General features: G+C 35.9%; 2 protein-coding genes across 2 annotated transcripts; one reads left to right on the top strand and one right to left on the bottom strand.

The window, feature by feature from the left end:
• Positions 1-204: 204 nt before the first annotated feature.
• On the bottom strand, positions 205-25,077 carry PsGEF (Protostome-specific GEF). The gene is made up of 21 exons (XM_088039050.1): positions 24,990-25,077; positions 18,975-20,594; positions 18,868-18,926; positions 14,050-14,228; positions 9,376-9,430; positions 7,750-8,282; positions 7,346-7,583; positions 5,604-5,783; positions 4,913-5,281; positions 4,717-4,830; positions 4,455-4,665; positions 4,228-4,405; positions 3,577-3,700; positions 2,460-2,816; positions 2,043-2,411; positions 1,649-1,995; positions 1,440-1,596; positions 1,182-1,391; positions 820-1,100; positions 628-775; positions 205-579 (listed from the first exon to the last, which is right to left on the bottom strand). The coding sequence occupies exons 2-21, from the start codon at positions 20,587-20,589 to the stop codon at positions 502-504; spliced, it is 5,802 nt and encodes a 1,933-aa protein (XP_087895176.1). The 5' UTR covers positions 20,590-20,594; positions 24,990-25,077; the 3' UTR covers positions 205-501.
• Positions 17,131-18,435, top strand: LOC148172490 (retinol-binding protein pinta-like). The gene is made up of 6 exons (XM_088038710.1): positions 17,131-17,407; positions 17,457-17,616; positions 17,672-17,927; positions 17,974-18,084; positions 18,133-18,235; positions 18,287-18,435. The coding sequence occupies exons 1-6, from the start codon at positions 17,263-17,265 to the stop codon at positions 18,433-18,435; spliced, it is 924 nt and encodes a 307-aa protein (XP_087894836.1). The 5' UTR covers positions 17,131-17,262.
• Positions 25,078-26,821: the final 1,744 nt, after the last annotated feature.

Below are 26,821 nucleotides of genomic sequence, written 5' to 3'. Positions count from 1 at the left end.
AAGTTAATCTAGCACTAAATGAACCGAATTGAAGGCCGTCAAACATTTGTATAATCTACAAACTTGCAGCATTTTAGGAACCTGAAGGACTCTCGTAAGTCTAAGGGTAGGATTACCAAAAAAGTTTCAATAGTTTTTAAATTTTATTTTCAACAATATACAAAATTGTAATTATCACAAATGTAATGTGACGGATTTCTTCACTACTTTACACCCCCTGCTTTATTTAAATCGACCTACAGCTAAATATTTTGAATAGAAACAATGTTCCAATTTTAACTATGTATAGTAAATAGTTTATAAAAATTGAATAACGTTTTAAAAGCTATTTACATTAGTAACAACTATTTAGTGCCAAGCCGAAATAATTTAAATAGCAAATCTTTTTGATAATCGAGAAATATTTGCACATTTTATATCCAAAGCACCAATATCACGTGAGTTGAGCTTGAAATGACAAAACTGTGATCAATGAGAAAAAATTTAACTAACTCGATAAATTTAGGCCGGCAAATTTTCTAATTTATTGCCACGACGTCTGCTCAACTGTTTCCAAAATCGTCGATCCATTTGTTTGTCCTAGAAATATTTCGAATCAGTTTTTTATCATCATAAAGTAAAAATTACTTTTAGTAGTCGAGGGGACACTGGTTTTTCGGAGTATGACGTGGGGACATTATCTGAAACTGCGCCTTCTTTGCTAAACACCTTTATCAACTGTCTACCTTCTGGAATAGTTTGATGAATTCTACCACGACGGTTAAAAAACTCAAAACTAAAAAAAAATTACTGGTGTTGTTTTAAATTCAATCTACATACATTTTAACGCTTTTCGCGCGTGGGACTCGCTCAATATTTATGAATTTCACTGTTGGCTTGAACCGATTGAAAAACCCCATGGCGTCCTCCTCTTCCTCCTCGTCGTCCTCCGCGGCTTCTACAATTTTTCGGTAGCTTTCGGATCGATGCATTTTCGGAACAACAGTCGAATCGGACGTCACAGCTACTGACCCCGATTCCATTTTTCCTAGATTTAGTTTCCCTATCTTGTTTTCTACAGCAGTCGAACATGTGTCAGCAACATCTCCAATTCCGTTGCCCTGCCCACAATGTAATAAAGGTTATATTGAATCGTAATACTTACGAGTTAACTTGATCTACCGCGCATTGTAAATATTTACCTGTTCTGGTGATACTGAAGGTTCCGTTGGTGTTTCTGACGAAGTAGTAGAACAAGTCTCCGAAAAATCTTCTTCAATGAGTGGCTCGAGAGTTCTTCGAGGGAGAAGACCCCTCATGATTGCTCCAGTGATTGGAGGCGTCATCAGGAGCTCGTCCATCATTAGCTCAGTGTCGTCACCGTTGTCAGACGAAATGGAGCCATCATAAGGCTAAATAAAAAGAGATAAAATCGTTCTGTAGTAAACACTGGTACTCACAGATTGTTTTCCTTCGTAGTTTGGCGAACTGAGAGGATCTTCCAATTCGCCACCACTGGTAGGTGTTCCCCAGATTTCTTCACCAGAAGTTGCACCTGAAGTTTCGTCTTCTTGAAGGTCGTCTCCATTGACCGTAGTTTCAACAGTTTTTAAATACCTAAAAAATGTGGATAAGAGAAAAAATGGTGGGTACTAATTATTAAAAATACCTTTCGAAAAATTTTCCTGTGTTTCTATAGTCCTCCCCAAGTCGTTCGAAGAAGGACATTTTATCGGCGACAAAAGATCCTGCTTTTGCTGTCCAACTCCGAATTGAAGAATGATAAAACGCTTCGTTGTCTATTCCTCTTTCTTCCTCGTCTTCTTCGTCCGACGAACAATGATCTTCCCATTTTTCGTCATGTTCTTCCGATCCCACTCGTTCTAAACTCGAAACTGTACCGAATCTTCTCAAAGTCAAATTAGAACTACTTAACGAATGATATGGATGCTCTTCCGTTTGTGGGGAATCATCAGGGGACATATCGATATCGTTTGAAAGCTCCAAATTACCGATCTGAAACAGGTTTTGAAATTGAGGTTTATACAGTTTAGCTTACGTACTTCCGGTTTGTGGTTGCGACAATTACATGCAACATTTCTTTGTTCTGAAGTGCTCGTGGTTTTGGTGGAGCTTTCAGGTGTAGGAGTTGTAACATTGATCTGCGGGATTGGAGTAGAAAAAGGGTCTAATTTAACTAAGCTAGCGGCTGGGTTTATTGCACTTAATCCCATTAGAAGCAAAGGTCTCCAATCATCGTTATCATCTTTGTTATCGTTTTCGTCCCTTCTGCATTCGTTTTCGTTTCTTCGTGCTTGATTGGATCGTGGAGTGTTTTTGACACTATTGTTAACAGATGGAAGGCAATTTTTATGGCACTGTCGGCACACTGGCACAGTTTCTGGCACTAAAGGACTTGAGCGCACGGTAACCTGTAATTATCCCAATTAGAAAATTGAAAGTTGTTTAGTTGAACTTACTTGGCTTTCAGTGGTTGTACTTTTGGACGGACTTTGGTCGTGGTCAGATAAATTAATATCTTCGCATCTACTGTCGTTTCGTCTCAGTTCGTTGCGGTACGTAATATTTCCTTGTGCGTCAATGAGTTGGAGTTCTTCGGATCGTTTTCGGAGCATTTCCTCAGTCCATTCTTCAGATAGCGGTTCAAGTTCTGCTTCATCAGCAATGTCAGAATCGAGTTGACCTTTCATCCATTTTTCTAAATGAATTGCATTACCTTTTCCGCTACTGTTTTTGGTCAATTGTTTACACTTATGCTCTATAAGCGCGTCTATTTGCTTTTGCATTTCTGTATTTTCGTTTATGTTTTGTGGAGTCTGAAAAATGCCCAGCGTTAATGTAAAAACTATCATTGCCTCTTTTACCTAAGATGGCAAAAAGGAAATAAAAAAGCGAATATAATAACTAAACCTTTTATTTGCAAATATATAATTGTATAAATTACATTCTGTAACAATATAGATAATCTCAATCTAGACTTCAACTACTATAAACTCAACTGGCTAACGAAGTGTATCTTTGAATTTAGACACATATACTTTAATAAAAGGTACTTCATATGAAAGAGGCAGTCGATTTGGTACAAGTGCTTTAGCAAAGGAAAACACTGATGGCACATTCAAATTCAGATTGTCTATAAAGTATAAAATGCTCTATACTTTAATTGGACTGGCAACTTTTGGTCGACATTCCGTCAATATTTAAACTACTCAAATCGTAATCGAAATTCGTAATATCCCAAGGATCCTCATCAAATTTTAAAAAGTCTATATCTTCCGAGTTCTGTGCATCAGCGTCGGATGAAATCTCCGTTGACGGAGTTAGGATAGCAGATGGGGATTGCGGTTCTTCAGGTAATTGGTATTTCGGCAACAAACTACTTTCTGACGTGAAATGCGAAGTAAAAGCCTGAGATTGCTCTGAGGATGACTGTGAGGATATGTTTGCTGATGGAGTGTCTGGAGTCTTTGTCAGAGATGTTTGTGTAGGCAGTGGGTGGTGTAGCGGAGTACGGACTTGTGCAGGTAGGCAGGAGTTATCTACTGGTTCGCTGCAGTGACCGCTACACAGACGCACCTGCCGACGGAAGGAGAGCGATTCTGCAGACTGCAAGGTGGCCACGGAGGAGGTTATTGGAGCGTCGGGAGATTCTAACGGGCTGCTAAATGAACTGCCGTCCATGCCCGAGTTTACGTGGAAGCTGCGTGCGCAACAACAACAATACTATCAGTTCTACAGAATATCCATAAAGTCGCTCTAAAGAAGGAGGAACCGCCACATTTAGGCTGCTTGAAATTTTTTACTATAACCTACACCTTGGCCGCTACGTGTCCTAACTGCGCTGACTTGGTGCCGAATTTTTTCCCCATTACCAATCGCATATTTTAATAATAATCAGAACGATTTCGGTTGACTTGAAGTTGCTTCCGAAAATACCGAAGCACGCAAACACGCAAGATTTATGTGAGGAAAAAGAAATCTAAAAATGCTTAAGTTAAGTTGTCGAGTAAATTGATAAAGTGGATTTGTTGAATAATAATGGGGAGCAATTACCAACACCAATTTGTCCTATAAACTAGGAACAATAAAATCTAGCTCTATCTATAATAGATGCATGCTCTAATAAGAACTTTATGGATACACTATGGACACTCTATAGTCATTAATCGATTAGTCTATTATTAGTGAATGTGCTACGACAACTACCACAAAAAGCTCGCTACTTACATTTGTCGTTGCAATAAATTCTGCCAAACAGCTTTCATTTCCGTCGTCGGTGCTCTTAAAACCACCGTTCTTTTTCCGGCACTTTTTTTCGGTGTTCTCGTCAAATCAGGTCCACAATGAACAGTAGGACTAGTAGCATTTCTTCCACCAGGTGTTACTGTTATCCTAAATTCGGTGTCTAAAAACGAAAATCGTACAACTTCAGTAGATGCTGAATAAGCGAGAACCTTTTTTTCGAACGTTGAAAAACATGTCAGTTATATGGGCTAAAGGTAAAGGATCTTCTATTATAAATAAAACTCGATCTCGAGAAACTTTGGCAAACAATAATAAATCGCTAAATAACAACGTCCAGTATTGTCGAACATTTCGTCCTTCTACTCTTCCCAAGTCGCCACCGAATATCCATTGGCGACCAGGTTTGTTTAACACGAAAGGCTGAAATTGGTGATACTCCTTTTAGGGGTTTTGCGGTTTTTAACGACTTACTTTACACTTTGTGAATACTAATCGGTTTTCTAAGTCTTGTACGGTTAAAAGAGGCCGGCCTTCTCCCATTGGTTCCATAAGACCTGCTTCAACGGTTATTTCTTTGTAAGTTAGCTGGAAAGACAATTTCGAATGTCTGTAAGTACTCACGGATTCTTTCATTTGTTTACGCTAACGAAACGCTACAATAACTTACCTGCAAGTTATGTACAAGTTGATTTATCACAGGATACTCTTCATTATTAGGTTTCGTGTTGCTTTGTATTACAGTAAAAGCTTTCAAGACCTCCCTGTAATGCTCTAAAGGTTTATGAATAAATGTAGTAATATCAGGCCGTCTCCTGGGAATAGATGGAGTTTGTAAGAACCTAGAAAACTCCGAGCTGGAATTTTTCGTTTTATTTGCCAACACACAATCGGCCTTTTTAATTCCTGAGCAATATCTTCTATAGGCTGTCGTTATATCATTTAACTTTGTATGATACATTCGAGCTACCGTAAAAATGTTTGGTTCTCCATCTTCGTGAATTAAGTTATCTAATATATCCTCCGTTATCCGAAGAATCTGCAAGGTTTTTTCATGTTATTGACGAAACTTGAGTAAAGTTTAATAAACATCAATCATCTGAATTGGAACTAGAATATTAGTTTCTCTTATTGAAGCTAACATCATAAAAAATGAGCCATCTAATAACAAACTCTCGTTCTGACTGTAGTGTTAAAGTTTTATGACGTAAAAAACGGAGTACGTTTCTAGACTGAAGTAAGCAAACCTTTTTAAAATTTTACATTTGTTTTATGGTGCTGTTACTACAACGCTGATACCGAAATGACTATGCTTTTTCTTTCTTCATATTTACAAGGAGGAACATGCAAGGTCTACTTACCTCCTCCGAGTTTTGGAAGAGAATTTTATGTTCGGAAGATGTTATCAAGTCTTTGCGTTCAGCCAAAGCTGACACGAATCTTGTTATGGCGAATTGTAACCCTGTTGCGTATTGTTGTTCTTTACTAATTAGTTGATACATGGCTTTTTTTCTATTTTCATCTTGATTGTTACTGGGTTTCTATAATAAAAGATCACGAATAATGAACAGAAATGACTGTTAAAAATAGAAGCAGAAAGGTCGAGCTCGAATTGAAATCATCAATTTGGAATTATATTGGTTGGAGTGGGTGCTGTTTCGATTTTTTATACTATAGTTGCAGTTTCGTCATGATAATTCGAAACTTTTTGAACTTTTTGAAACGCACCAGTTGCTGAAATTTTCGCTTTTCTTCTAACAAAAACTTTACATCTAAATCTGCATGTGTTTTAAAAGAATTTATCAACATGCCCCAACAACCTAATAAAGACAAATTGCTTGATCCGAAATTTTATTACGTATAATTTTATGAGTCGTTATCTAGAATTTTCTCTTGGTAACTCCAATCAATAAGCATAGAAAAGCCCGTAAAATTCTATATAAACCGTTCATTTGTTTTTCACTGAGAACGAAAAAGTTTTGACCTCAAAATATTTTTGATTGAGACTAAAATTACGTTTGAGCACTTCATAAAAATAACAGTAAAATTTTATCTTAAAGCGACGAAAAACAGGTCTATAAAAAGGAAAAGGGGACGGAATACCCATAAATTCGAACATAATTTTATAATTTAATAGCAAATGCGTAAAGTAGATAGGCAATTTAAAATCTAAATTGGAAAAGAAAATTATTTTTGATGCGTCTATAGGCAACCAACATTAACACTGTGTTAATGGCTATCCTATAGTATTTCTCAATAAAAAGTAATGGAGTAATTGTTTACCGCAAATTCTTTTGAAGTAATGTGAGAGTAACGTTATTCAGTAAATATTTTGGAAAATTTTGGATTTGCCTATTTAAAAAAAGACAATTAAGTGAATCTTTAAATTTTAAATATTGTCTTGTTTGAAAAGATCTATCTTCAGACTTCTTGATTGTATAGTATGTAAATTATTGGCAAAGCATTTATCAATTATAAAAGAAAAATTGGAAAAATCTGAAGAGTGAGATTCCATTAAAAAAAAATCAGTTTTACGTTGTTACTAAGAATACGAATAATTTGTCTAATCATTGTATAAAAACACAGATAAAGAAAACCGTTTGTAGGGATTGTGTTACATCACAAGAATATGTAAATGTATTTCTTTTTTCTCTTAAGTAAAAGACCATTGATTTATTTTTAATGGAAGTACGAAAAATATTAATTCAAGTGGAGAATGTAGCTATAGGAGTTTGTAGAAACAAATAAAGAAAGCGTGCATTTTTTAAATAAAACAAAAAATAAAAGAAACACAAACATGTATTTAATATCGAACAACGTAAACAAAATTTTTAACAAAAATCAAAAGTCAAAGACTACAATATAACTATTAATAAAAAACAAATAGACGTCTTTTACGAAACATGAGTGAATAAATTAAAATAAATAACTTAAAACGAACCGCTAATCTCGTAAAAGTAAGAGTAAACACTAAAAATAACTAATTATAACTAAAAAATTAATTAGCTACTGGCCGTAGAAACTCATACTAACAAAGCCGTACAAAACTCAAGAAATTGGACGTTGGACACCTTACAAACTAGACAATTACACCGTTACCAACCTCTGCACTAAAAGTAACTTGAGGTAAATGTAGTTTTCTTCTGTTGTAATCAACGGAAGTAGTGTTGGTGGTGGAGCAGACAGTGGAAGGACGTCGTTGCACCAAATTGCTGGTAGTTAGGGGAAGCCCAGTCGTACTGCAAGTTCCTGTACTATTTAAACGTCTGACACTTGGCACAGAACCGTTTTTTGATGTGCTTCTTCTAAATATTTCTAAAGTTAATTGACTTCCATATGACCTGGAAAAGACCAAACTCATAAATTTGGTTGTCAGGATTCCAGAAAATGCTTTGAAGTCCGTGTCGGCGCGTGACTTCGAGAAAATAGATTAAGACACTTTTGCATATGCGAGCCAATTCCAAAGTAAATATTAATTTTGTCGATCGAAAATGCTCGTGACCTTACCTAATTAAATTTAAAATATCAATCTCCGGCATCATGACGACGTTGTGTTTGTCGACAAAGATAACGTAGTCCCCTGGCAGAATCCCGGCTTTATCGGCGGGAAGACCCTTTTCAACCCTTTCTATCCTTGGTGGGTGCGTCCACACCACGGAGAATCCAAAGCCAGACTTGGACGTCCTCGTTAGCTTCTTCGTATGTGTGAAAGGTGTTCTACCGTTTTTATTTCCCGTCGCTTTCCTCTGCGTCGCTGCAGGTATAGCGTCCGGCCCTTCCAAGGGATCAAGCTCCAAATAGCGAAGAAACAAGTTCTCATCTGCATATTTTTGCTGTTCGCTGAGGATGGCTTTGCTCGTTGTCTTTTTTAGATCGTTGTCGAGCCCATCTAGGCTCATGATCTCGTCCACGCTTGACTGACTTTCGCACATTTCTGTGATTTCGGGTTTTAGCGTTTCGATTTGATTTTCGGGGGTTATCGGGATGTTTTGACAGCGTCCCGTCGACTGTGGCAGCAAACGATATGAACCGCTGACTTCCTGAAATCAATCGAAGGGGCTGATTAGATTATCGGGACAATAGACAATAGCAGGCAATAATGAATAGACGCATTATTGGAAACAAGTCACTCTTAAGATACAAAAATAATAATACTTCTGCGAAATAAATTACAGCCAATAAATTTTCGAAGCAAATTAATTTCCAACGAAAGCAAATGTAACTTTCATTGTCCATTTATTAGTATAGACACTTGTTATAATTTGTGACATCCTGAAAATTTTGGTTCAGTGCCAATTTAAAAATGAGCAGACGTCAAAAAGAAAAATGAGAGGGACCAACGTTTGCTTGTGTTTTTGCTTTTTGAATTGGCAGAGTCTCTAAAATATCAGCATTGTATGGCATCAATACACGTGGCGATCCGTTTTTATTGATATTCTAAATTTTAACATTTTCCAGGCCTCTAAACCTTATAAATTACGTAAATTTTGATCACGTCAGTCAAATTAAAAGGTAATAAACTGTACGTGTTACACAACACATGCATTCAAGTCCAGGTAATAAAGATTAAGAACGAAACTTCGCGTGACGGGAAAATTTTTAAACGCCTTTTATTGATAATCACTGTTATTTAGTTAAATTAAGTTTTACATGGCGTTTTCGCAACGTGGCGACAACCGTGGTTCGATTTTAAAATGGATAAAAAAAAATCGATAATATGTAAATCTAAGCCGAAATTAATTTGCTTTGTATTGTGCACACTTTAATCAAAACTTCAAATTTTCCATCATTATTACCCACGAAACTTGAAACAAAGTTATTAAGTCTTGGAGTGAATAATTATCACTGAATATGTAAACCATAAACGTAATGTCAACATAAAAGTTTCCTGTTCACTTGAAACTTAACGGAATTTCCGGAATCAGAGACTGAGTCGCACTTTAGAACTTAATTTCACATCTCGATTATCTTATTGAATCTTAAAGACAAACATTCGTACCCTACAAATTTACTTCCCAACTTTATGAAGGCGGAATCAGGGCGAACTGTTGTGTTCTACCAAAGTTAGGACAAAACACACAATGTAAATGAATCAGTTTTTTCTCAATTAAAATACTGGCATGCAAATCTTACCTGCTTATATACATGTTTGACGTCAAAAGACATACAACCCAAGAATTCGCTTGTCCTGCAACAAAAACCATTTTTAGTCAAATTTAATTTACATGCTTTAATAAAAAAAAAACACTTCAGAATATTTTACGTCAGGGATGTTAAATATTAAATACAGAAGAGAGAGTAGTGGAGGATTTAAGAAAAGTATGGAAGTGTCACTTCAACTGATAAATCTTTTCAAACACTTATCCGGATTAGTTCAATAAAATGGAATGATTGTATAAAATGTGCTTTAAAAATAGATTTACCACGTTTGGTTGTCGATTGATTTCTATATAACACGAAGACGGTACATAATATTAAATTATTTACATAATTTTATTTATAATATGCTTAATTATTAAAGCTTCTTTAACAAGAAACAACATAATATTGCAAAAAGTTAGAACAGTTAGATGATAGAAGAGAACTTAAAACCTTTTAGATTAGATACTTCAGTTAATTGTTTTATGGATGCTCCTGAATGATCAGGAAAACTTTAAAGGTCGTAAATTGTCTGTAACTGGATTCATTGCGTTTTTGGTTTCACTGCCAATTAGATTAGAAGAAAGCAGAAATCCGTTTATTTTTTATTACGGAAGCAGATTACGTCGTTTTGGCAACAAGTTAGAATGGCTTAGAATTTTATTCTTATCTGGAAATTCCCCACAAAATGGAAAGACTATAAAAGGAAGAAGAAATTATACCGTAATTTGAAAGTAAAAAATAAATTAAGAATAAGAGGTCCTGGAAAGCGATGAACAGAAACAGAGCGCTTGATAAAAAGAAGTGTCTATTCACAGAAACAAGAAACAAACTCTACAAAAAAAAATAAAAAACAAACGGCAGAAAAATTAAGAAGAAAACAAGTTGGGGTCCTTAATATGATGGAAGAGACAATGAAAATTCACGTCACGACTCGAGCCTTCTTACAAATTTGGCTCCTTTAATATACCCATAAAATTAAATTTAAACAATTACTTACTGATCACCTGTTAACCGGTTCAGGGTGCGCTCCAAATTACAATATAATGTGTTAACAACGAAATACAAATAATAAACTTGAAGTGATCAGTATTAAACCGAGTATGCAATTTCGAGTACCCTCCAGGGTAACAATAACACCACAAAAGCACATGGGCTTTCTCCGGGTCCAAATAAACTGGTTGACCACCCGCATATGGTGATTATCGGTGAAAATCCCCCAGCTGAATATGTTTGTGTTGTTGTGATAGAAATCTCGATTATAGAGAGCATACGGGCAAATGCACTGCCTTTAGGCGTTACATCTCTGATAAATCCCAAAGCAACCCTACCATGTACAGATGTTTTGATTACATCCGTTCGAGTGGAACAATTTGGCTGTGCTTGCAGATGTCGAATGGTAACAGTGTGGGTGATGATTTTTCGAAAAGAGACATTATGTTTTGTCGTACGATTTTATTGCAAAGCTCAGGGGAGTTTGCCCTTTTTGTTAACTGACCCATTTTCTTATCGGACAACATAAAATCGCCAATTTAAATTGAAAACATGCCATGCGAATGAATTTACAATCCTCGAATTAGCACTGTACGGGTATAAAATTAAAATCGCTCGCGTGACAAAACTTACTTTTTCCATCAGTGGCGCATTCTGATGTTTATGGACTCGACAGTTCGCTGTTCAAGTCTTGCACTATTTCTGTTGGAAATCATCATGTAGAAACACTACATAGTCACATTCACTAAATGTTTTAGTCACAATCTATGGCACTTGGTTACTGTATAAAAATTATACCTAAAGAGCGTTGGTTTTAGAACCTAAAAAACAAAAAGCAGATCGTTTTGTATTTAGGGCAACCGGTCGATTTGTCAAAGGAAAAGATTGATGATTTTCCACAAGCGATTCGTTCCGAAAAGCAATACCAAGAAAATTTACTGCGAAATGAAAAAGTTGAGAACAATATTACGGTGTGAGCCAGCAATAATTTTTATTGAGGTGTCTAATGGATAAAGGTTGAAGGGCGAAGTGCAAAATTTCATTGTTCATTGATTTTTTTTTCAAAGATGTAATTAACTTTGTGATAAAACCTGTCATCTTTAGTTTTAATAGTCAAAAACTTTTGATCATTAAATTTTGCAGTAATAAAACTTTAATAGTTTTATTCAAACTTATAAAAAAAATAAAGGGAAGAAATTCTCCGATGACGAAGATTTTGGGAACAATTTATGCTTCGCAGAAAAAAAAAGATAAAAGTTCCAATTACGTCCAAAATTACGTAGAACACAAGTGTTTTCGATAAACACGATTACCGAAAAAGCTATTACTGCTAAACTGTTTTGTCATTATGATTCAAATGAGTCTAAATGTGCTTTCAACTGCTTCATTCTTGTTCGCATAGTCGGCCTAGTTAAAAACCAATTTTTTTTTTTAATTTAGGAAAGAACTTTTTTTTAAATCTTAGACGATAATAAGCATTGTTAATTTGATCAAATTGTGATAAATAAATTAGTAAAAAACCTCAATCGTTTTTAAAATTATGAATTCAGTGTTTCAGCTTCTAATTATCTGAAAATGTTATCGACTAGAGCGGTATTGAAGCACTACTTAAAAGCTTTCTTTATGCAAAGCACCAAATATTTGATATCCCCTTCATCCATTAGTCGCTTAAGCTCTCATTTTGTAACCATCATTAACTCTAAATCGATATGAATCTATTAAGAAAAAAATCCCGCAAAATATGGGGCACTTAAGAAAATGTGTGCCACGAAACATTAGCTAAAGATCGGGCAATCCCCATCGTTAACGTAGCATATCAATTAATTGTATGATCACCCCATGCACGAAAAACCGTAGCAATCTGTTGAGCGACCTAATTTGGCCCCCCCACTTCCATCCGAATTTAACTAAACTCTTGGCAGGAACGATTTTAACTCTCAACATGAGAATCACAAAAGTGGCCACTCACTAAGCTACATCGAAGAAACGTCACGCATTATCACAATTCACTGGCACTGCGAACTCCACTGAACGTCTTGGAGGCGCTGCCTGTAACAGGAGGTCATCGAGTGAGGATCGAGCTCCAGGTCCGGCTGTAAGAAGCGTGACACGATGAAACTTCCTCCACGCCCACTCGCTGTTTCGTCTTACCCAGAGTTAGTCGCGTTGCCGACAAGAACGCTGCATGCGTTTCTGTGTGCTTTCCCGGAAAGCAGAAAGCTACGCATCGATCGAAAGCTCGCGATTTTGCGTACTGCGCTACGACTTGTCGCGGGACGGTGGAAGCTTGCGCGATGCAAAGACGAGGATGATTTACGGTGAATTTTTTTTGGGGAAAATTGCTCCACCACTTTGACAATGTGGTCTTTGCCGCAAATTACACTTTGGACGAGGTAGAATTTTTCGGGGTGCCTTCACCAGCTTGATGAAATTTTCATGGAGCTTGAATTGAATTGTAAACACTCGAGAGTATTGTTCTAACTACAATAGATGCTGAGGAGGTCGGTCTAATACTGCGGCCACTGCAGGATAAATAAAAAAATAGTTGGGCCCGGTTGAACAATATTTCATCAAAATGCGTGCTTTATTCTATTGTTTAGTTGCCAGTGTTCTTACAAAATAACACGATACGAGAAGAGCTCATTCTGCTTTTTACCTTGGTAAATTTATTGGCTAAGACAGAAAAATTAGAAGCACCAAAATACCGCATCGTGGCATTTTCAGATGCTTCAATAATTTCCTCGGTGGGCACTTTGCAAACTATAAGAATCCTACAATATCGGATTATCTTCTAAAGTAATGTCTTGTACTCAAAGCAATTTCATAGTTTGTATTGTTCGATGGAAAGCACTTTGTCATCCATTCGTCAGTTGAAAATGAACACAATGAATACAATTTGAGATTTGAGTGGAACTTTGATGTAGAAAAATTAGAAAAACGAATGCAGGAGAAATTAAAATGACTCATAATAGTCACCTTTGGTTCAAATATGAGTTTAATACTTGAAACTTTTTGCCTTGCAGTTATCAGCAGAGAATATGTAATTTTGCAGAGAAATCTTAAATATTCTTCTACAGAATGTTTCTTCAATAGGTACTTTTGGTCAAAACCCCAAACACCCTGTATATCTTTAACAAGTTTCAAAACTCTCTTTCGGTCCCTTGCAAAACTGCTTTATCGTTACAGTGATGGGTTATCGCAAAGTTCGATATTTATGAGCATAGGTAACAGCTTAGACAGTGTTCGCGCTTACCATTAAACACCATCAGCAAATTGAAATACAGAAAGGTCAAGCTATAACTCGAGGAACTAATCTGCATTACCTCCCGCTACTTTCGAAAGCTAACGATTTTAACAAAGCTCTTTCTTTCATCACGTCATTTAGCACCAAAGTGGATTTTTTCCGTTTTCAATGACTCTGTCAAACCATCCATCACACCCGTCAACTATGCATTAAGGAAGAAAAATGATGTCGTTGCATGTACGATTAGCTTTTATTGTATTTATCCTAATTACATTAAATCTGGCGGTCCTCTTCAGTAAGAGCTACCTCGTCAACTCTCTTACGTTTAACGTTTCTAATTTCAGTGCTGCTTTTGAAACTCTCAAAAAACGAAACGTGCAACTAATCGAAACTTAATCGAAGTAAAATCTCGATACTGCGGTTGATCTTACCTTGAACTGCGATCCCGATGCCAAACTTCAATATGTAATCGCTTCGGAGTTTCTTTCTGGAGCGGAAATTTGAAAGTATGGTTAAAAAATGGCTTGTTGGAGTCGGCTTGAACGGCAGTTCGTTGTAATATTCCGTTCCGTTTCCTTCGGTTATCTCCTGTTTGATCAGTCAACGCGACCTGCAAGAATCATGATATTGATTATGTGAAAAATTTATTAGTAGATGGATTTATCTGACTTCGTTAGGCAATAAGCCTCAGTTGGTTCGGAAGTGCATGATTTGTCATATAGTATCTTATAATAACATCCATCTTATTTATTTCGTTTGGATTAGTTTCAATGGGTTCGTGCCAAATCGCGTAACTTTGCTGCCGACGAATCGATCATCTTAAGAGAACGGCGAAATTGATTTTTAAGAGCGCGGATGTTTACCTTTGAATTATAATGACGACATGTCTAATGGGAAACTTGCGTGATTGGAAAAAGGGTGGCTAAAGGTTATTAAATATACGGATATGACACTTTACTAGTGCGATAACAAAGGGCAGGGCTGTACTGCGATAATTTGCGAAAATCCAATATACAGGGTCCGGCAACACTTGTGTCCACCCCCAAAATCGTCTTTAATTTTAAAGATAAAATTTTGAAAATTTGCATACGCTCTCAGTTGACAAAGCTCTAGAAGCTGACGCAAAAATTTGTTTTGTATCACTGATAGTTTGGGTGTCGCGACGCCTTAAAATGTAATTTTTAGTTAATTGTGAGAGTTTGTGATATCAACCCCAAATTTAATTTTTTTTTAATATAAATGTGTTAAAAATATGTCAGCTGTTATTTTAGATTCAATGCAAATTGTCTTCAAAATTTGAGAAAAAAATGCGGTTTTATCAAGTTAGTTTCCAATTTCATTACGTCAAAATTGGGAACTACGTTTACACCCATCTGTCAACATCTTGTGTCACAAATGACATCTATCCTTTGGCTCGCTTTAGATTGTAACAAAAGTCTAAATTGGTGAAATTGTCACTTTGTCGATGTAAATTAACGATTTCTGGTGTCCATAAAGTGCAGCATGCCCGTGTTAATCAAAATTAACCTTTATAAGAGTGAATGAAGTGACTTGTGAAATTTTGGTGCAAACGTAGTTTGCCGCTGCGCTGTCAGAATTTTGAAAACTAACTTGATAAAACAGCGTTTTTTTCGCAAATTTTAAACACAATTTGCATTATATTTAAAATAAAAACTCAAATATTTGGATCCTAGTCATGTTGAAAAAAAAATTAAATCGCTAATATTTTCGCAAGAGCTGAAAAATCGCTAAAAATTATACTTCTTAGGCGTCGCGACGCCAACCAAACCGTGATAAAAAACAAATTTTTGCGTCAGCTTCTAGAGCTTTGTCAACTATGAGCGTATGCAAATTTTCAAAATTGTAACTTTAAAATTAAAGACGATTTTGGGGGTGGACACAAGTGTTGCCGGACCCTGTACATAATTCGAACTGGACATGCTCTCCCCAGAGATAAATCTAAGCTCGTAAAACCAAATTTCCCCGTTTTTTTCCGATGGTCAATCGCATTTTTAATTGGATTCCGCATCGTCGCTTTCACTTTTTCCAAGTTTTTCTTCGTGTCTGATTAATAAGGTCATTTGTAAGCTAAAACTTCCAATTTCGTCACGATGACGTAAGAAGAACCAGTGACGCAACTAATGATATCGATCGTACTCTGTTTCTCTTATGCCCTACTGGCCTCTGAACCATCCCGAATATACTTAAATGGAATAAGCATTTTCTCGGCTTTTCCGTGCTTCGCAAGCAAACAGCTTTACATACATTACTTTATGGAATCATTTATCTTCAGTTTTTATTACTCCTCCTACATTTATTGCAAATGGCTTCTTTTACACGGCACTAAATCACCGCTAATTCGAAATTAGGCGGAAATGAAAAATTTATTAGATAACAGCGTGCTTTTGTTTATATTTTAGCGCGATTTTCAGATATAATTTTGGCTTTATAATTCTGTACAATAAGAACGGACAGTGGTAGTAAGATCTCGAAAATATGGAATAAAACTGGTTCAAATAAAATATGTGTCAGGTCCTGCACGCTTTCCTGAATTTAGGGTAACTATTTGGTGAGTTTTATTTATTTTGTTGCTCCTCTGAGGCACACCGAAACAGAATAAAATAGTAGAACAACAGACTGTTTTTGTCCCGTATAAAAATGTGGCTTTTCATGACTTTTTTATTTTACTAAAACACTCATGCTTCACCTTACTAACATAAAATTCATTTTCGAAGAATTTAATACTGTTCCCTGCCTACCAAAGGGTCAAATCTTGACCTCAATAAAAGAAACTATCGCCGCCGCACAAATAAAAATCGCCGGGATTTAAATGGTATTCAGTGTCCATAAAATTGTTATTACCGCGGAATAGTCAATAAACTGACCATCTTTTCCGCACTGTCCTACATACTTTAGAGGGCTTTAAAAACAGAGCTTTTTTTTTATATTTCATACATTTTTTGAGTCTCTTCTTCTACGAAATGTGACGTCGGAAATAAGATGTTATTGAGTAAACACGAAAACATGTCTCGCAGACCTGAATCCAGCGGAGCATATTTTCAGTTTCAGAGCCGTAACCGATAGTCTGTCAGCGGCAATTACATTAGGAAACATATCCTACCAGCTGAGGTTGTCTACGAATTCTACATGCAATGTGAAAATATCAAGTATCAGTTTTTTCTGGGTTCCAAACGTCTTTTGCTTTTGGTGGGCGATCGCAGCACATGAAAGAAATAATCAAATTATTCAAATTAAGTTACTCATTTAATTAAGATAATAAAATTTAGTTTAATTATATCCAATTATTCTAAGACGTCAAAAGTCATGCCTATATGAATAATAACTATATGTATACGTATATTCTCCACGAAACGGTTCAAATTTGTTTTTAACATATTAAGACATTAAATCAGGTAAAACCCATTAACGGCGATAGTTTCATGTCCGAGCCTCAAGGAAAAATTATTAGTTTACCTTTACAACGTTGATTGGAAAGTTCGGTTCCCAGAACCAATTGTACAGTTTTCATGAAATGGTCATGGAATATCCTAATATAAATCCAGTACCGGACATTTATAAGCCAGTGTTAGACAACAAAGGTATTCTTTGCCGTCCACTGTCTTCTTTGTTAAAAGTGTCCGAAAATGGGTGATTTACTTGAAGTTGGTGACAATGTTATAAACAGTGTGGTGGCTCGGCTAAACTATTCTTCAGTTGATTCATTTTACCAAGATGTCAGTAACATTAAAGAGTGGATGAAAAAGCAGCCACATTTACCAGAAATCATGAGTGAGTAAAAAGCGGTATAAAAGACAGTTTTGTAAATTTCGACCTGTAGATGACAAGAAAATCGAAAATTTCCTCATCCTCAACAGAGGCAGTGTTGAAAACGCCAAAGAAAAAATCGATAATTATTACACCATGAGGAGTCAACTCCCACATATTTTCGACGATGCAAATCCCAAATTGCCTTTTATGACAAAAAACTATGATACTTTGTAAGTTCCAGTATTCACCCCTCTAACTTCAAATTTGTTTTATTTTCATTTTTAGTTATTTTGTTCCCTTGCCTCGACTCACAAAAGACATGTTCCGAATATTTATGTTCAAGCTTCGTAAAACCAAATTAAAGGAAAAATACAACCCTATCGACATCATTCGATACTTGTTAAATTTCCAGGAAATCAGACTAGTCGATGATGTGATTTACGGCGATATAATTATTTTAGACGGAAGGGATGCTCCCTTGAATTTCGTTCTCAATTTCACACCCACCATCTTTTACACCCTTCTTATCATCATATATAAAGTGAGTTTCGAAATTTTCCTGTCCAGATTTTAAATTGGGATTGCAGAACGTCTACTCAAATCGAATGAAAGCACTTCACATAGTCCACGCCCCGTCATTTGCAGAAAAATTCATTGCTATTGTTAAACTAATACTGGGGTCAAAAGTCATCGGAAGGGTCAGTCTAGATTTATTCTCCATATACCACGTTAATTTAATTTTCTAGATTCATTTTCATCAAAATTACGACTTTTTGGGGGAAATGTATGGTAAAGAAACTATCCCTGTGGATTTTGGAGGTGAAGAAAAGTCGCTGGCTGAGCTTCAAAGTCGGTAAATTTAATTACGATAATGGGGGTAGTAACATAAGAATTTTTTAGCAATGGTAATTAAGAAATTTGAGGATTATGCGGACATGTTCGACGATTTGGACAAACTTCGTGTGCGCGAAGGAATGCGGCATAGAGAAGTAAAAAGTCATGAATTAATTAGTCTGCAGGGAAATTTTAAGAAACTGGAAGTAGATTAACTATTTAATTAAGTAATATTTTTCGTTTAAAGGAATCCAATTTTTTAATTATTTTATAAGTACAAACTTCAAATAAGTCAGCAAAAACTGGTTGCAGTTTTACACATTTCCGTTATTTAATAAACATGAAGAAAGACGTTTTTGTGTTTTTTTACCTATGGTGCAGAAACAAAACAATTTTATCCTCATGTAAATAAAAGAAAAAATGGCAACAACAATTCAGTCGTCACGAAAACTAAAAATACACGAGTTATTATTGATTTACCATTTCAAAATTCGTTTCTTCAATTCCACTAATCCGAACACAATCAAAACGTTTACTAAAACGGCTGTCACCTTATTTTGAAATATCGTTATGTGAACACTCCAATACACTGTGGGTAAATAAAAGGTATTTTTATCCCCAAGAACAACCCCAATAAAATAACTCACCTTTACGTAAGCATTTATTTGTTTTCCGTTCGTCCTGCAGAGGTCCTTGCACCGAATAACTGAAAAAAAAAGTGATTGCGGTTCATATAACAAGAAATCAAACTCACCATTAATTAACAATTCGTCCCTTTCGTGTTGAATCTTGAGATCCATGCAACCCTTAACTTCGCAAAGACTACTGTTAGCCGTATAGGCACTCTCCGACAAAGAAGTGGGTGATTCAAACAACAAGCATCTTCTAAACCTCCGATTATTCTCGACCGGCGTTAGCGTGAAAGTTTCATTCAACGACTCGACTTTCAGAGGGGTGTTATCTTCAAGAATTTTCTGGGATACATTGGAATCGAACGAATCATCATCAAGCAAAAATTCGTTAATTTTGTTCGTAGCAACTTTGGTTGAACTCGTTTTCTTTTCGTCGTCGGTTCGTCTCCGTCGAATACAGCGTTGGCGCTTGAGGGTAAAGTTAGAGTCTTCTGATTTGTCCAAATAAATTCTTTTAGGGTTGTTATCAGCGTCTCCGGATGAAGCTCTTTTTCTCGGTTTTATCACGTCCACGCAGCGTTCGTTAAAAGTCTCGTTCATGTTAATGATGGTTTTATCACAAATGTTGGGGGTGGAAGTTTTTGTACATTTACACTGGAAGTTGCCTTCGAGTTGGTGGGAGTAGTCCGTCGAGCTCTTGAAACCCGAGTCGGAAGAGCATCGATCAAAAGAATTGACAACGTGGCGTTCGTTTATGAGATTTTCTTCTTGAGTTTCGTTGGCTTCATTTTGATTTGGTTCTTTGACTTCTTGTTGGCTTTCGACAGAGGAGTTGAGAATCGCGTCGACAATTTCGTCCAGAGACAAGTCATTGATGAGGGAAGAGTTATTAGCTTGGTTATGACTTAGCTGACTGAATCTTAGATCTACCAACTTTTTGACTAGAGGTGACACTTTACCATCTTCTGGGATTCTTCGTGTGGATTTGGACTCCATCGTCGGACACGTCAATCCTTCATCTTCAGGTGAGATAATAAAATTGATTTGGTGCAAGAAGTCATTAACGTGATCTATTCTCGCTTTTTTGTTCGGGTGAGGAGTATCTTCATCCAACGCCAGGTAATGTCCCAGCGGCGTCGCCTTCGCTGGAGTGAATCCACAAACATATGTATTCCTCATGAAACACGGCGAGTACTCCATCGTGGGCAAAGTGGGAGCATACGTGTCCTGAATCCTCCTTTTCACTCCAACCCCTTCAACCAACACCCCCTCAATGTGCGAATCGACCGATTCAAACGGCTTAAAATAATTCTTTCCGCTGTCGTTTAACCCAAACTCTTTATGCGAAGGGTTCAAGCATAGTTTCTTCTTCTTATGCTTCCTGTGGGACGACGGCGACGCGCTCGTTCTGCATTTTTTAGCAGACAGAATTCGTCTGTTGGTCGAGTCTTTTGGTGTTAAGTTACTGACGTCTCTGAGCGCGTCGAATTGATGGTGATCGTCGAAAGACTTGATAGGAGTAGACGTAAATTGATTCTCTTTGTCCATCTCCAAACCGAGGCTATTTCGGTGTAAGAGACTGGAACGACGCCCGCCGGAACGCCGATGACCGCTAGAGTGGCGACGTTTTGGTTTGTTGCTTTTTGGAGTGTCGCTGCTTGCGGATGTCGCCACCGGGCGGCGTGGTGCGTCGGATTTCTCGGCGTCGCGCCGCGCCATTACAGACCACTTTAACATCGTTTCTGGAAGAGAGAAATTCATTTAAACAATATTAATTTATGCAATAAAGACTTTAAACCATCAAACCATTAATGCAATTTTCTGTTTGAAAAAATCAGACATGTGATAGAATCCCCGTCGCCGTAATTAAAGTCAAATAACGAATCCTTAGAGGGGTGGTTTTTCAAAAATAATATTAACATAATAGTTCCGACTGTGGGTGCTGTTAGATTTAGGACCAGCTGTCTTTAAATCCACTTCCGAAGCACCTGCTGACCCACCATTTAAATGCATTTTAAGCCTTATTATTCACATATCACAAATTATTACAAAGGGGTGAAATGCCCAGACGTCGTCATTAAATCAAGTTGGGAGTATTAAGAATGCCACGAAATAGTAAAATATTCATTTGTACTGTTATTCCATGATTAGTCAATAGTAGACCCCGCATTAATGAATTTTTAAGACAGACAGGTGATTTAGAATGCCGCTTTACACCTGTTACTAAATTGTAGATGTTTTAAGAGATTAATTCCAAACTAGTCAAATATTAAGCTCACACCCCAGCTGATAGTACGGGGGTAAAACGAAAAAACCAATCGAAAATTATAGAGCTATTAAAGAAAACGGTATCCAAACTGTCGAAAAAGGTAGAATAAGATCCCCTCGAATTGACGCTCATTGAAATTTAAATTACAACAAACTTTTAGCAATTGTTTTAAGCCCACCATACGTCCGCTAAATTTCATGCTATGTAAGACACGTGTCTAACGTCGTCCACATGTTTTAAAACTAAATTTACATATCTTGCGACCCCTATCGAAATTACATTCGATTTTCGGGTGTTCGCTAATAGAATATTTATTTTAAGTGTCTTACCAGAAAGAAGGGCAAATTAAAATAGGCAAATATGGCACTTTTTGCATTTTTATGCGTGAAAATTACAATTTTATCGTAGACAGTTAAAAGTTAATTGGAATGAACATATTTTCACAACAGATCACGATCTCATCCAATATGTTCCTATTTGTTCGTGTAGCAGTCAATAATTTAACGGGAACTGTGCCATATGGTGAGGGTAACTACCATGACATGGAGATATCGCCGATTTAAGTTTTATATGTAAATTTTGTATCACGTAACGTTAAGTGCCATATGCCAACGAGAATATTAATTAACTACCGAAAACAGTAAAGAGTGCATTTTAATACAATGCACGCAAAGGTTGTTTTAAATGAATTATTTAGATTCTGATTTAATCGCCAACTGACAGTGATTTCATTGTGTTGTTGCATGTAAATATGGTGAAAAAAATTTAGAAAGTGATAATAATAAATAAGTTTTTTAGATGGTCTTAACACTGAATTAAATCTTCAGAATTGGGCCGTTTGTAATCAATTTGAAATAAATTTAAAAAAAGTTTGGAATCAGCTGTCTTAAAAACAACATATCTTTCTTCTAGTACCCTCAACGTTGATAAATATACTTTGATAGGACAAGGAAGTTGCTCTCCTACCCATGACATCCTCTCCATAACGGAAATCCTGACAGTTCCGCAAGAGCAAGGAAGGAATAAAAGAGTGCAGTTTTTGCAACTGTTCTCGGTTATTTTTTTCAATAGTGCAGCAGCCTCCAGTCTTGGCCATGTTCAAAGAATAAAGAACCTTATGGCAACTTCCGTAAGAAAGAGGGTTAATACAACAACATACCAGGTGATAGGACTCGTCTAAGCCAACCTGACCTAACCTTCTTACCCTCGAAGACTAACAATACATGATCTAATTTTAAATAACACAATACTGACAAAAAGGTATGAATATTTTGAAACCAATCACTTTCTCACGAACGGTAACGATTGCTATAGAAGCAGCAACAGGGGTGGAAGCTATACAAAATTAGCGACATAGGTATAAGGGTGAAAAAGTCCGAATTGAAACTATGACGAAATCGATACTGTTATGACCAATCCCCTTATTCGAAGGGTGTCTTATTTTAATTCCGTAATGTAATGATGCGAATGACCGTCGTAAAAACCAGAAGACCGCCCCTAAAACACATAAATTTAGAGTGGCTATTGTGTAGCTAATGAAAAAGCATTTTTATTGTCATTTAGTAAAGCAACGATGACGTAATCAAAACTAGATCTCAGTTTTAGACGTAACATTCTCAAACGGGCCTCTTTAGTCGTTAGAAGGGTCCCTAAAAAAAGAAACCTGCCGGACACAAAACGGTATGGGAAAAGTCGACACGGTCCCGTGGCGAAGGGGCTGATTTTAAATTTAACTTATGGGACGAATCCATCTTGAAGGTGAGCTTTCTGTGGTGTCAAATTTTCAGCTCTAAATCAATTTCATGCGAGAATTTATAGCCGGTCATCATTAATTTTCTTTAATTTGGAAGATGACGATTATTCATAGTAATTAGAGCGTTATTATGTGCAAACAATACAGTGCAGTAGTTCCCAGGATCCTTAATTAACTTAATTAGACGAAAATACTTAGCTACCCCGAATTCTTATTTAATGAATGCTGTTTACTGAAAATTTTTACGGTTATTAATTCTCCCAACGGGGGTTACTTAATCTTTATGTTTGATAAACACAATTGTTACAGTCAATGGATTAGAGAGGTCCTGAGCAAACACTGCTTCTGACATGGGATGTTCCTCAAACGCAGTCCACATTTGAGTTATTGATTCAGTTGAAAGAATCATCAAATTTGAATTAATTCAACGTAATTAATTGTTATGATACATCATTTAAAGTAATAAAGTATCCTTTAAAGTGTCGCTTTTACGACATGGCCATAAAAGAAGCAATATGGAGTTACATAAATTTCCAGGAACTGCCAAATGTTCCACCGCCGACAGACCACATAATATGTATATCTAAACATAAATTTTACAGAAATTTGGACGCAGTTCAGTATATGGTCACCATGAGGTGAAATAAAATACCTTTTAAAAAATGGTACACGCTAACCACGAAAAACATTTATTCTCGCATTTACGGGGGCCGAAAAATTTGACCAACTAAATTAAATAAACACCGAATTCAAAAAATTAAAATTTGGAGTAATTATTTATTGTTTTTAGATTATTTACATAAAAACGGAACCTATGCAATAAAATTCACATAGATAAAATTACGTCATTGCATGAAATTTTTGCAAAAAAGTAATAAAAAACGTGTAGTCTTCTTGGTTGGCTTAAATTTTTTTATGATATTTTGTTTCTTAGAACTTTTTGAAATCTCTGTAAGTTCAGAATGGATTGAATTCATTCTATCGATTACATTCCTTAATCTCAGTTTTCCGACATTCTCTGGATCTTCTTGTCTTCAACATTCACTTATGAAGATCTTAAATTTATGTTTCAACCAAAGCTTAGGGCTTCTTCATTTTTTTTCTATTTGGGGATTATTTAAAGCTTTAAATATCTTAACAGCAACAAATTTAAATATCGAAAGAAATTTAAACAATTAACTCTTATCAAACATAATTACATACAAATGATTATTTTGTAGTAAAACAAATCTGATGTTCTTTTTTTTTCAAAAAAATTTATTTCATTATCATTATTTATATTATATTTTTAGTCTTTTCAAGCACTGCTATTCAAAGTAAAAAAACTCATAATTTTGTTTTTTTTTCTTTGCACGTCATTAAACTACTTCAACTGTTACGTGTAAAATTCCAAATTTTTAGTTTTCTTACATTGGAAGCAAAAATACAAAGTAGTAGATCTTCGATTTGGAATGAACGGATTATCCGGATAATCGAAGTTCTATTGTACTCATTTTTAAATATAAGAAATATAATATATAAATCGAGTAACAATTTTAAACTAAAATAATTGAACACAGAAATTATAATAAGTCGGTTTAAAAAACATCAAATTGCAATTAAGTTTTAATTTCATGTTAAACTTCCATTTTTACGTGACACCCTAATTTAATTAGTAATTCCATTCATATTTATTTTTTTTCTATATTTAATGAACATGATCGGCTGAATATCTGCAAACAAAATTAAAACTCTAATTAAAATTTGCAATGTACACGAATCATAAAGTTAGTAAACGTTTCCGGCACATCCGATTCAAATCGGTTGAATTAAAAATAAATTTGGAGGTCAACAAGTAAATTTATGCTTACTAATTAGGTGCTTCTACTAACTGACATTCGTTAAAACTTTTTTAACGTTTCCACGTTAAACAAATAGTAAACAATCTGTTCAGCACGTGACAATATTTTTACTAATATCAAGCAGCACAGGATCTGCATTTGACATTTGTCCTGGTTTATAGGTTAACTAAAGCTCGGTGGTATTTCTAATTCTAATAAGTAGATTCATCAAGTAAACCCTCAAAAATTCGTTGCTATGAATTAAGATCAGTAGATACAATTTATTAGTACTTACAAAAATATAGTCCAATTTCAGCAAATCCACATCACATAACAACACAACATTCTCCCGCGTTAATTCATCTAACACCGTAAATCTTCGCGCATGCATCAAACCAGAGGCGAAGTTACCGCGAACCCATCCAGCAAGTGTCTGGCGCGCCGTTGGTTTTACCTGGGGTACCTGGCCGACCTCGTGTTGTCTGTGGACCCTCTTGTCACCCCCTGCGTTGCAAAGGCCACAGACACATGAAGCTTAAGAACCAACATCCCCACCACTTTATGCAGAATGTCGACCTTGTCCAAATCAACGAGGATGCACTCAGGATCCCGCGATTTTTACTCCTTGGAGACAGCCGAAATGCAATGATAAAGTCCTTGCAGCCGACAGGTTCACGCATCGAAACCTGTCGTACTTTTAACGGTTTTGAGGACAGTCCACCCACGATTTATTGGCTAGAATGAGATAAGGAAGAGTGATCTTGTGGTCGTTAGTTAAGAAACAGGACGAAACTGTTACATTAGAGATTGGACAAGTGTTCATAAAAACTAGGGGTGTCGGGCTTATCGTCGTTTTTTCTGGTCTTGGGGGTTGGTAAGATAGTATCCTTCGTCCAACCCCTTTATGTGAGTGTTCTGTTACTTTTTATGCAACAGAACTTGTCTAGGAGCGAAAGTAAAGTACGTTTTCTAGACCGCATGAGGTCCTTTAACAATTGTTGGTAATAAGCGTAATTGATGGGTGCTTGGGGCGTGGATTTTGAAGATTTGTAACAATGCTACTGGTAATCCAAACAAGGGTGGATGATGTTTACCACTTTTATAATCATACTAATTTGATGTGTTTGTATTTTGGTGTGAGCGAGTTTATTGCCTTGTAAATTACAAAGAAGTGACTCTCTGGGGACAGAAATCCGGAAAAAAAGTGTAAAGGACTAACTACAGTTGAAATCTTCAACTTTTGATTGCACTGTCTTCGGATTTTGTAGTTGGGACGTTACAGATTTTGCTCTCTTAGCAGAAAGGACTAAAGTATTTTTAATTGTCAAGCAGGAGCAGGAAAAACAAAAATTTTAATGAGAATTTATGATTACCAAGTAATAACGCAAAATCTGGAGAAATAGTGTCCGGGAATATAAGAAAAAAGAAAAAACGAACGAATTAAGTTTATTTTATTTAGAACCAGCCACATAAGAACAAAATTGCACTTTTATAGTATTCTATTAAGCAAAATTTTAAATTCAAAGTTCAGTTTATCTGCCACTTACGACACACTTTGAATTTATAATCCTATAAACTTAAATTTAATTAAATTTGATAACATGAAGACTGAATTCGCAAAATTTAATTTAGTTCTCAAAATTAAATTATACCCTTCAAAAATATGTGAAATAGCTCCATATGGCGGCAGTATATAAATTTAAGTCAGACTTAAGGCCCCATTATGTACCAAATTGAATCATATTACTGACAGGATGAAAGATAAATTAGTGGAGTTCGTAAAAACTCAATTATCTTGTAATTTAATTAGATAATAAGTAATTTGCAAGTAAAAAGTAAGTAGGTAATGTACACCACTACTTGTTGAACGCTATCAATCAAACAAGGATCTAGATCCTGTATCAAAGATATGAATATTTAATCTAGATAAGATCAAGTTGAAATGCGAGCTGGGATATTGTTCCCTTTGATGGCAACATCTTGTCGGAAAAAGGTAAATTTTAATAAAAATCGCATCACCCCAAACCAACAGTCGTTGGAACCTTCTGATGCGGAACTGCATATGATGTGGGGTTCCTTCCAGATCTGCTCCAAATTTCTTTATCCTCATTGTCCCTTGCACAATTT

This window comes from Gnatocerus cornutus, chromosome 6 (assembly GCF_029298725.1).
Source record: "Gnatocerus cornutus isolate USDA-ARS CGAHR chromosome 6, icGnaCorn1.1, whole genome shotgun sequence".
NCBI lineage: Eukaryota > Metazoa > Arthropoda > Insecta > Coleoptera > Tenebrionidae > Gnatocerus > Gnatocerus cornutus.
The sequence above is the reverse complement of the archived record's forward strand: the minus strand, read 5'-3'. Positions and strand labels throughout refer to the sequence as shown.

Excerpts from the sequence above, each read along its gene's own strand:
- LOC148172490 (XM_088038710.1), top strand. The coding sequence starts at position 17,263 with ATGGGTGATTTACTTGAAGTTGGTGACAATGTTATAAACAGTGTGGTG. Across the intron at positions 17,928-17,973 it reads TTCTTATCATCATATATAAA|AACGTCTACTCAAATCGAAT; the intron begins GTGAGTTTCGAA and ends TTGGGATTGCAG. Across the intron at positions 18,236-18,286 it reads GTCGCTGGCTGAGCTTCAAA|CAATGGTAATTAAGAAATTT; the intron begins GTCGGTAAATTT and ends AGAATTTTTTAG.
- PsGEF (XM_088039050.1), bottom strand. The coding sequence starts at position 20,589 with ATGTTAAAGTGGTCTGTAATGGCGCGGCGCGACGCCGAGAAATCCGAC. Across the intron at positions 18,927-18,974 it reads GGACGAATTGTTAATTAATG|TTATTCGGTGCAAGGACCTC; the intron begins GTGAGTTTGATT and ends TTTTTTTTTCAG. Across the intron at positions 1,996-2,042 it reads GTCGCAACCACAAACCGGAA|ATCGGTAATTTGGAGCTTTC; the intron begins GTACGTAAGCTA and ends AACCTGTTTCAG.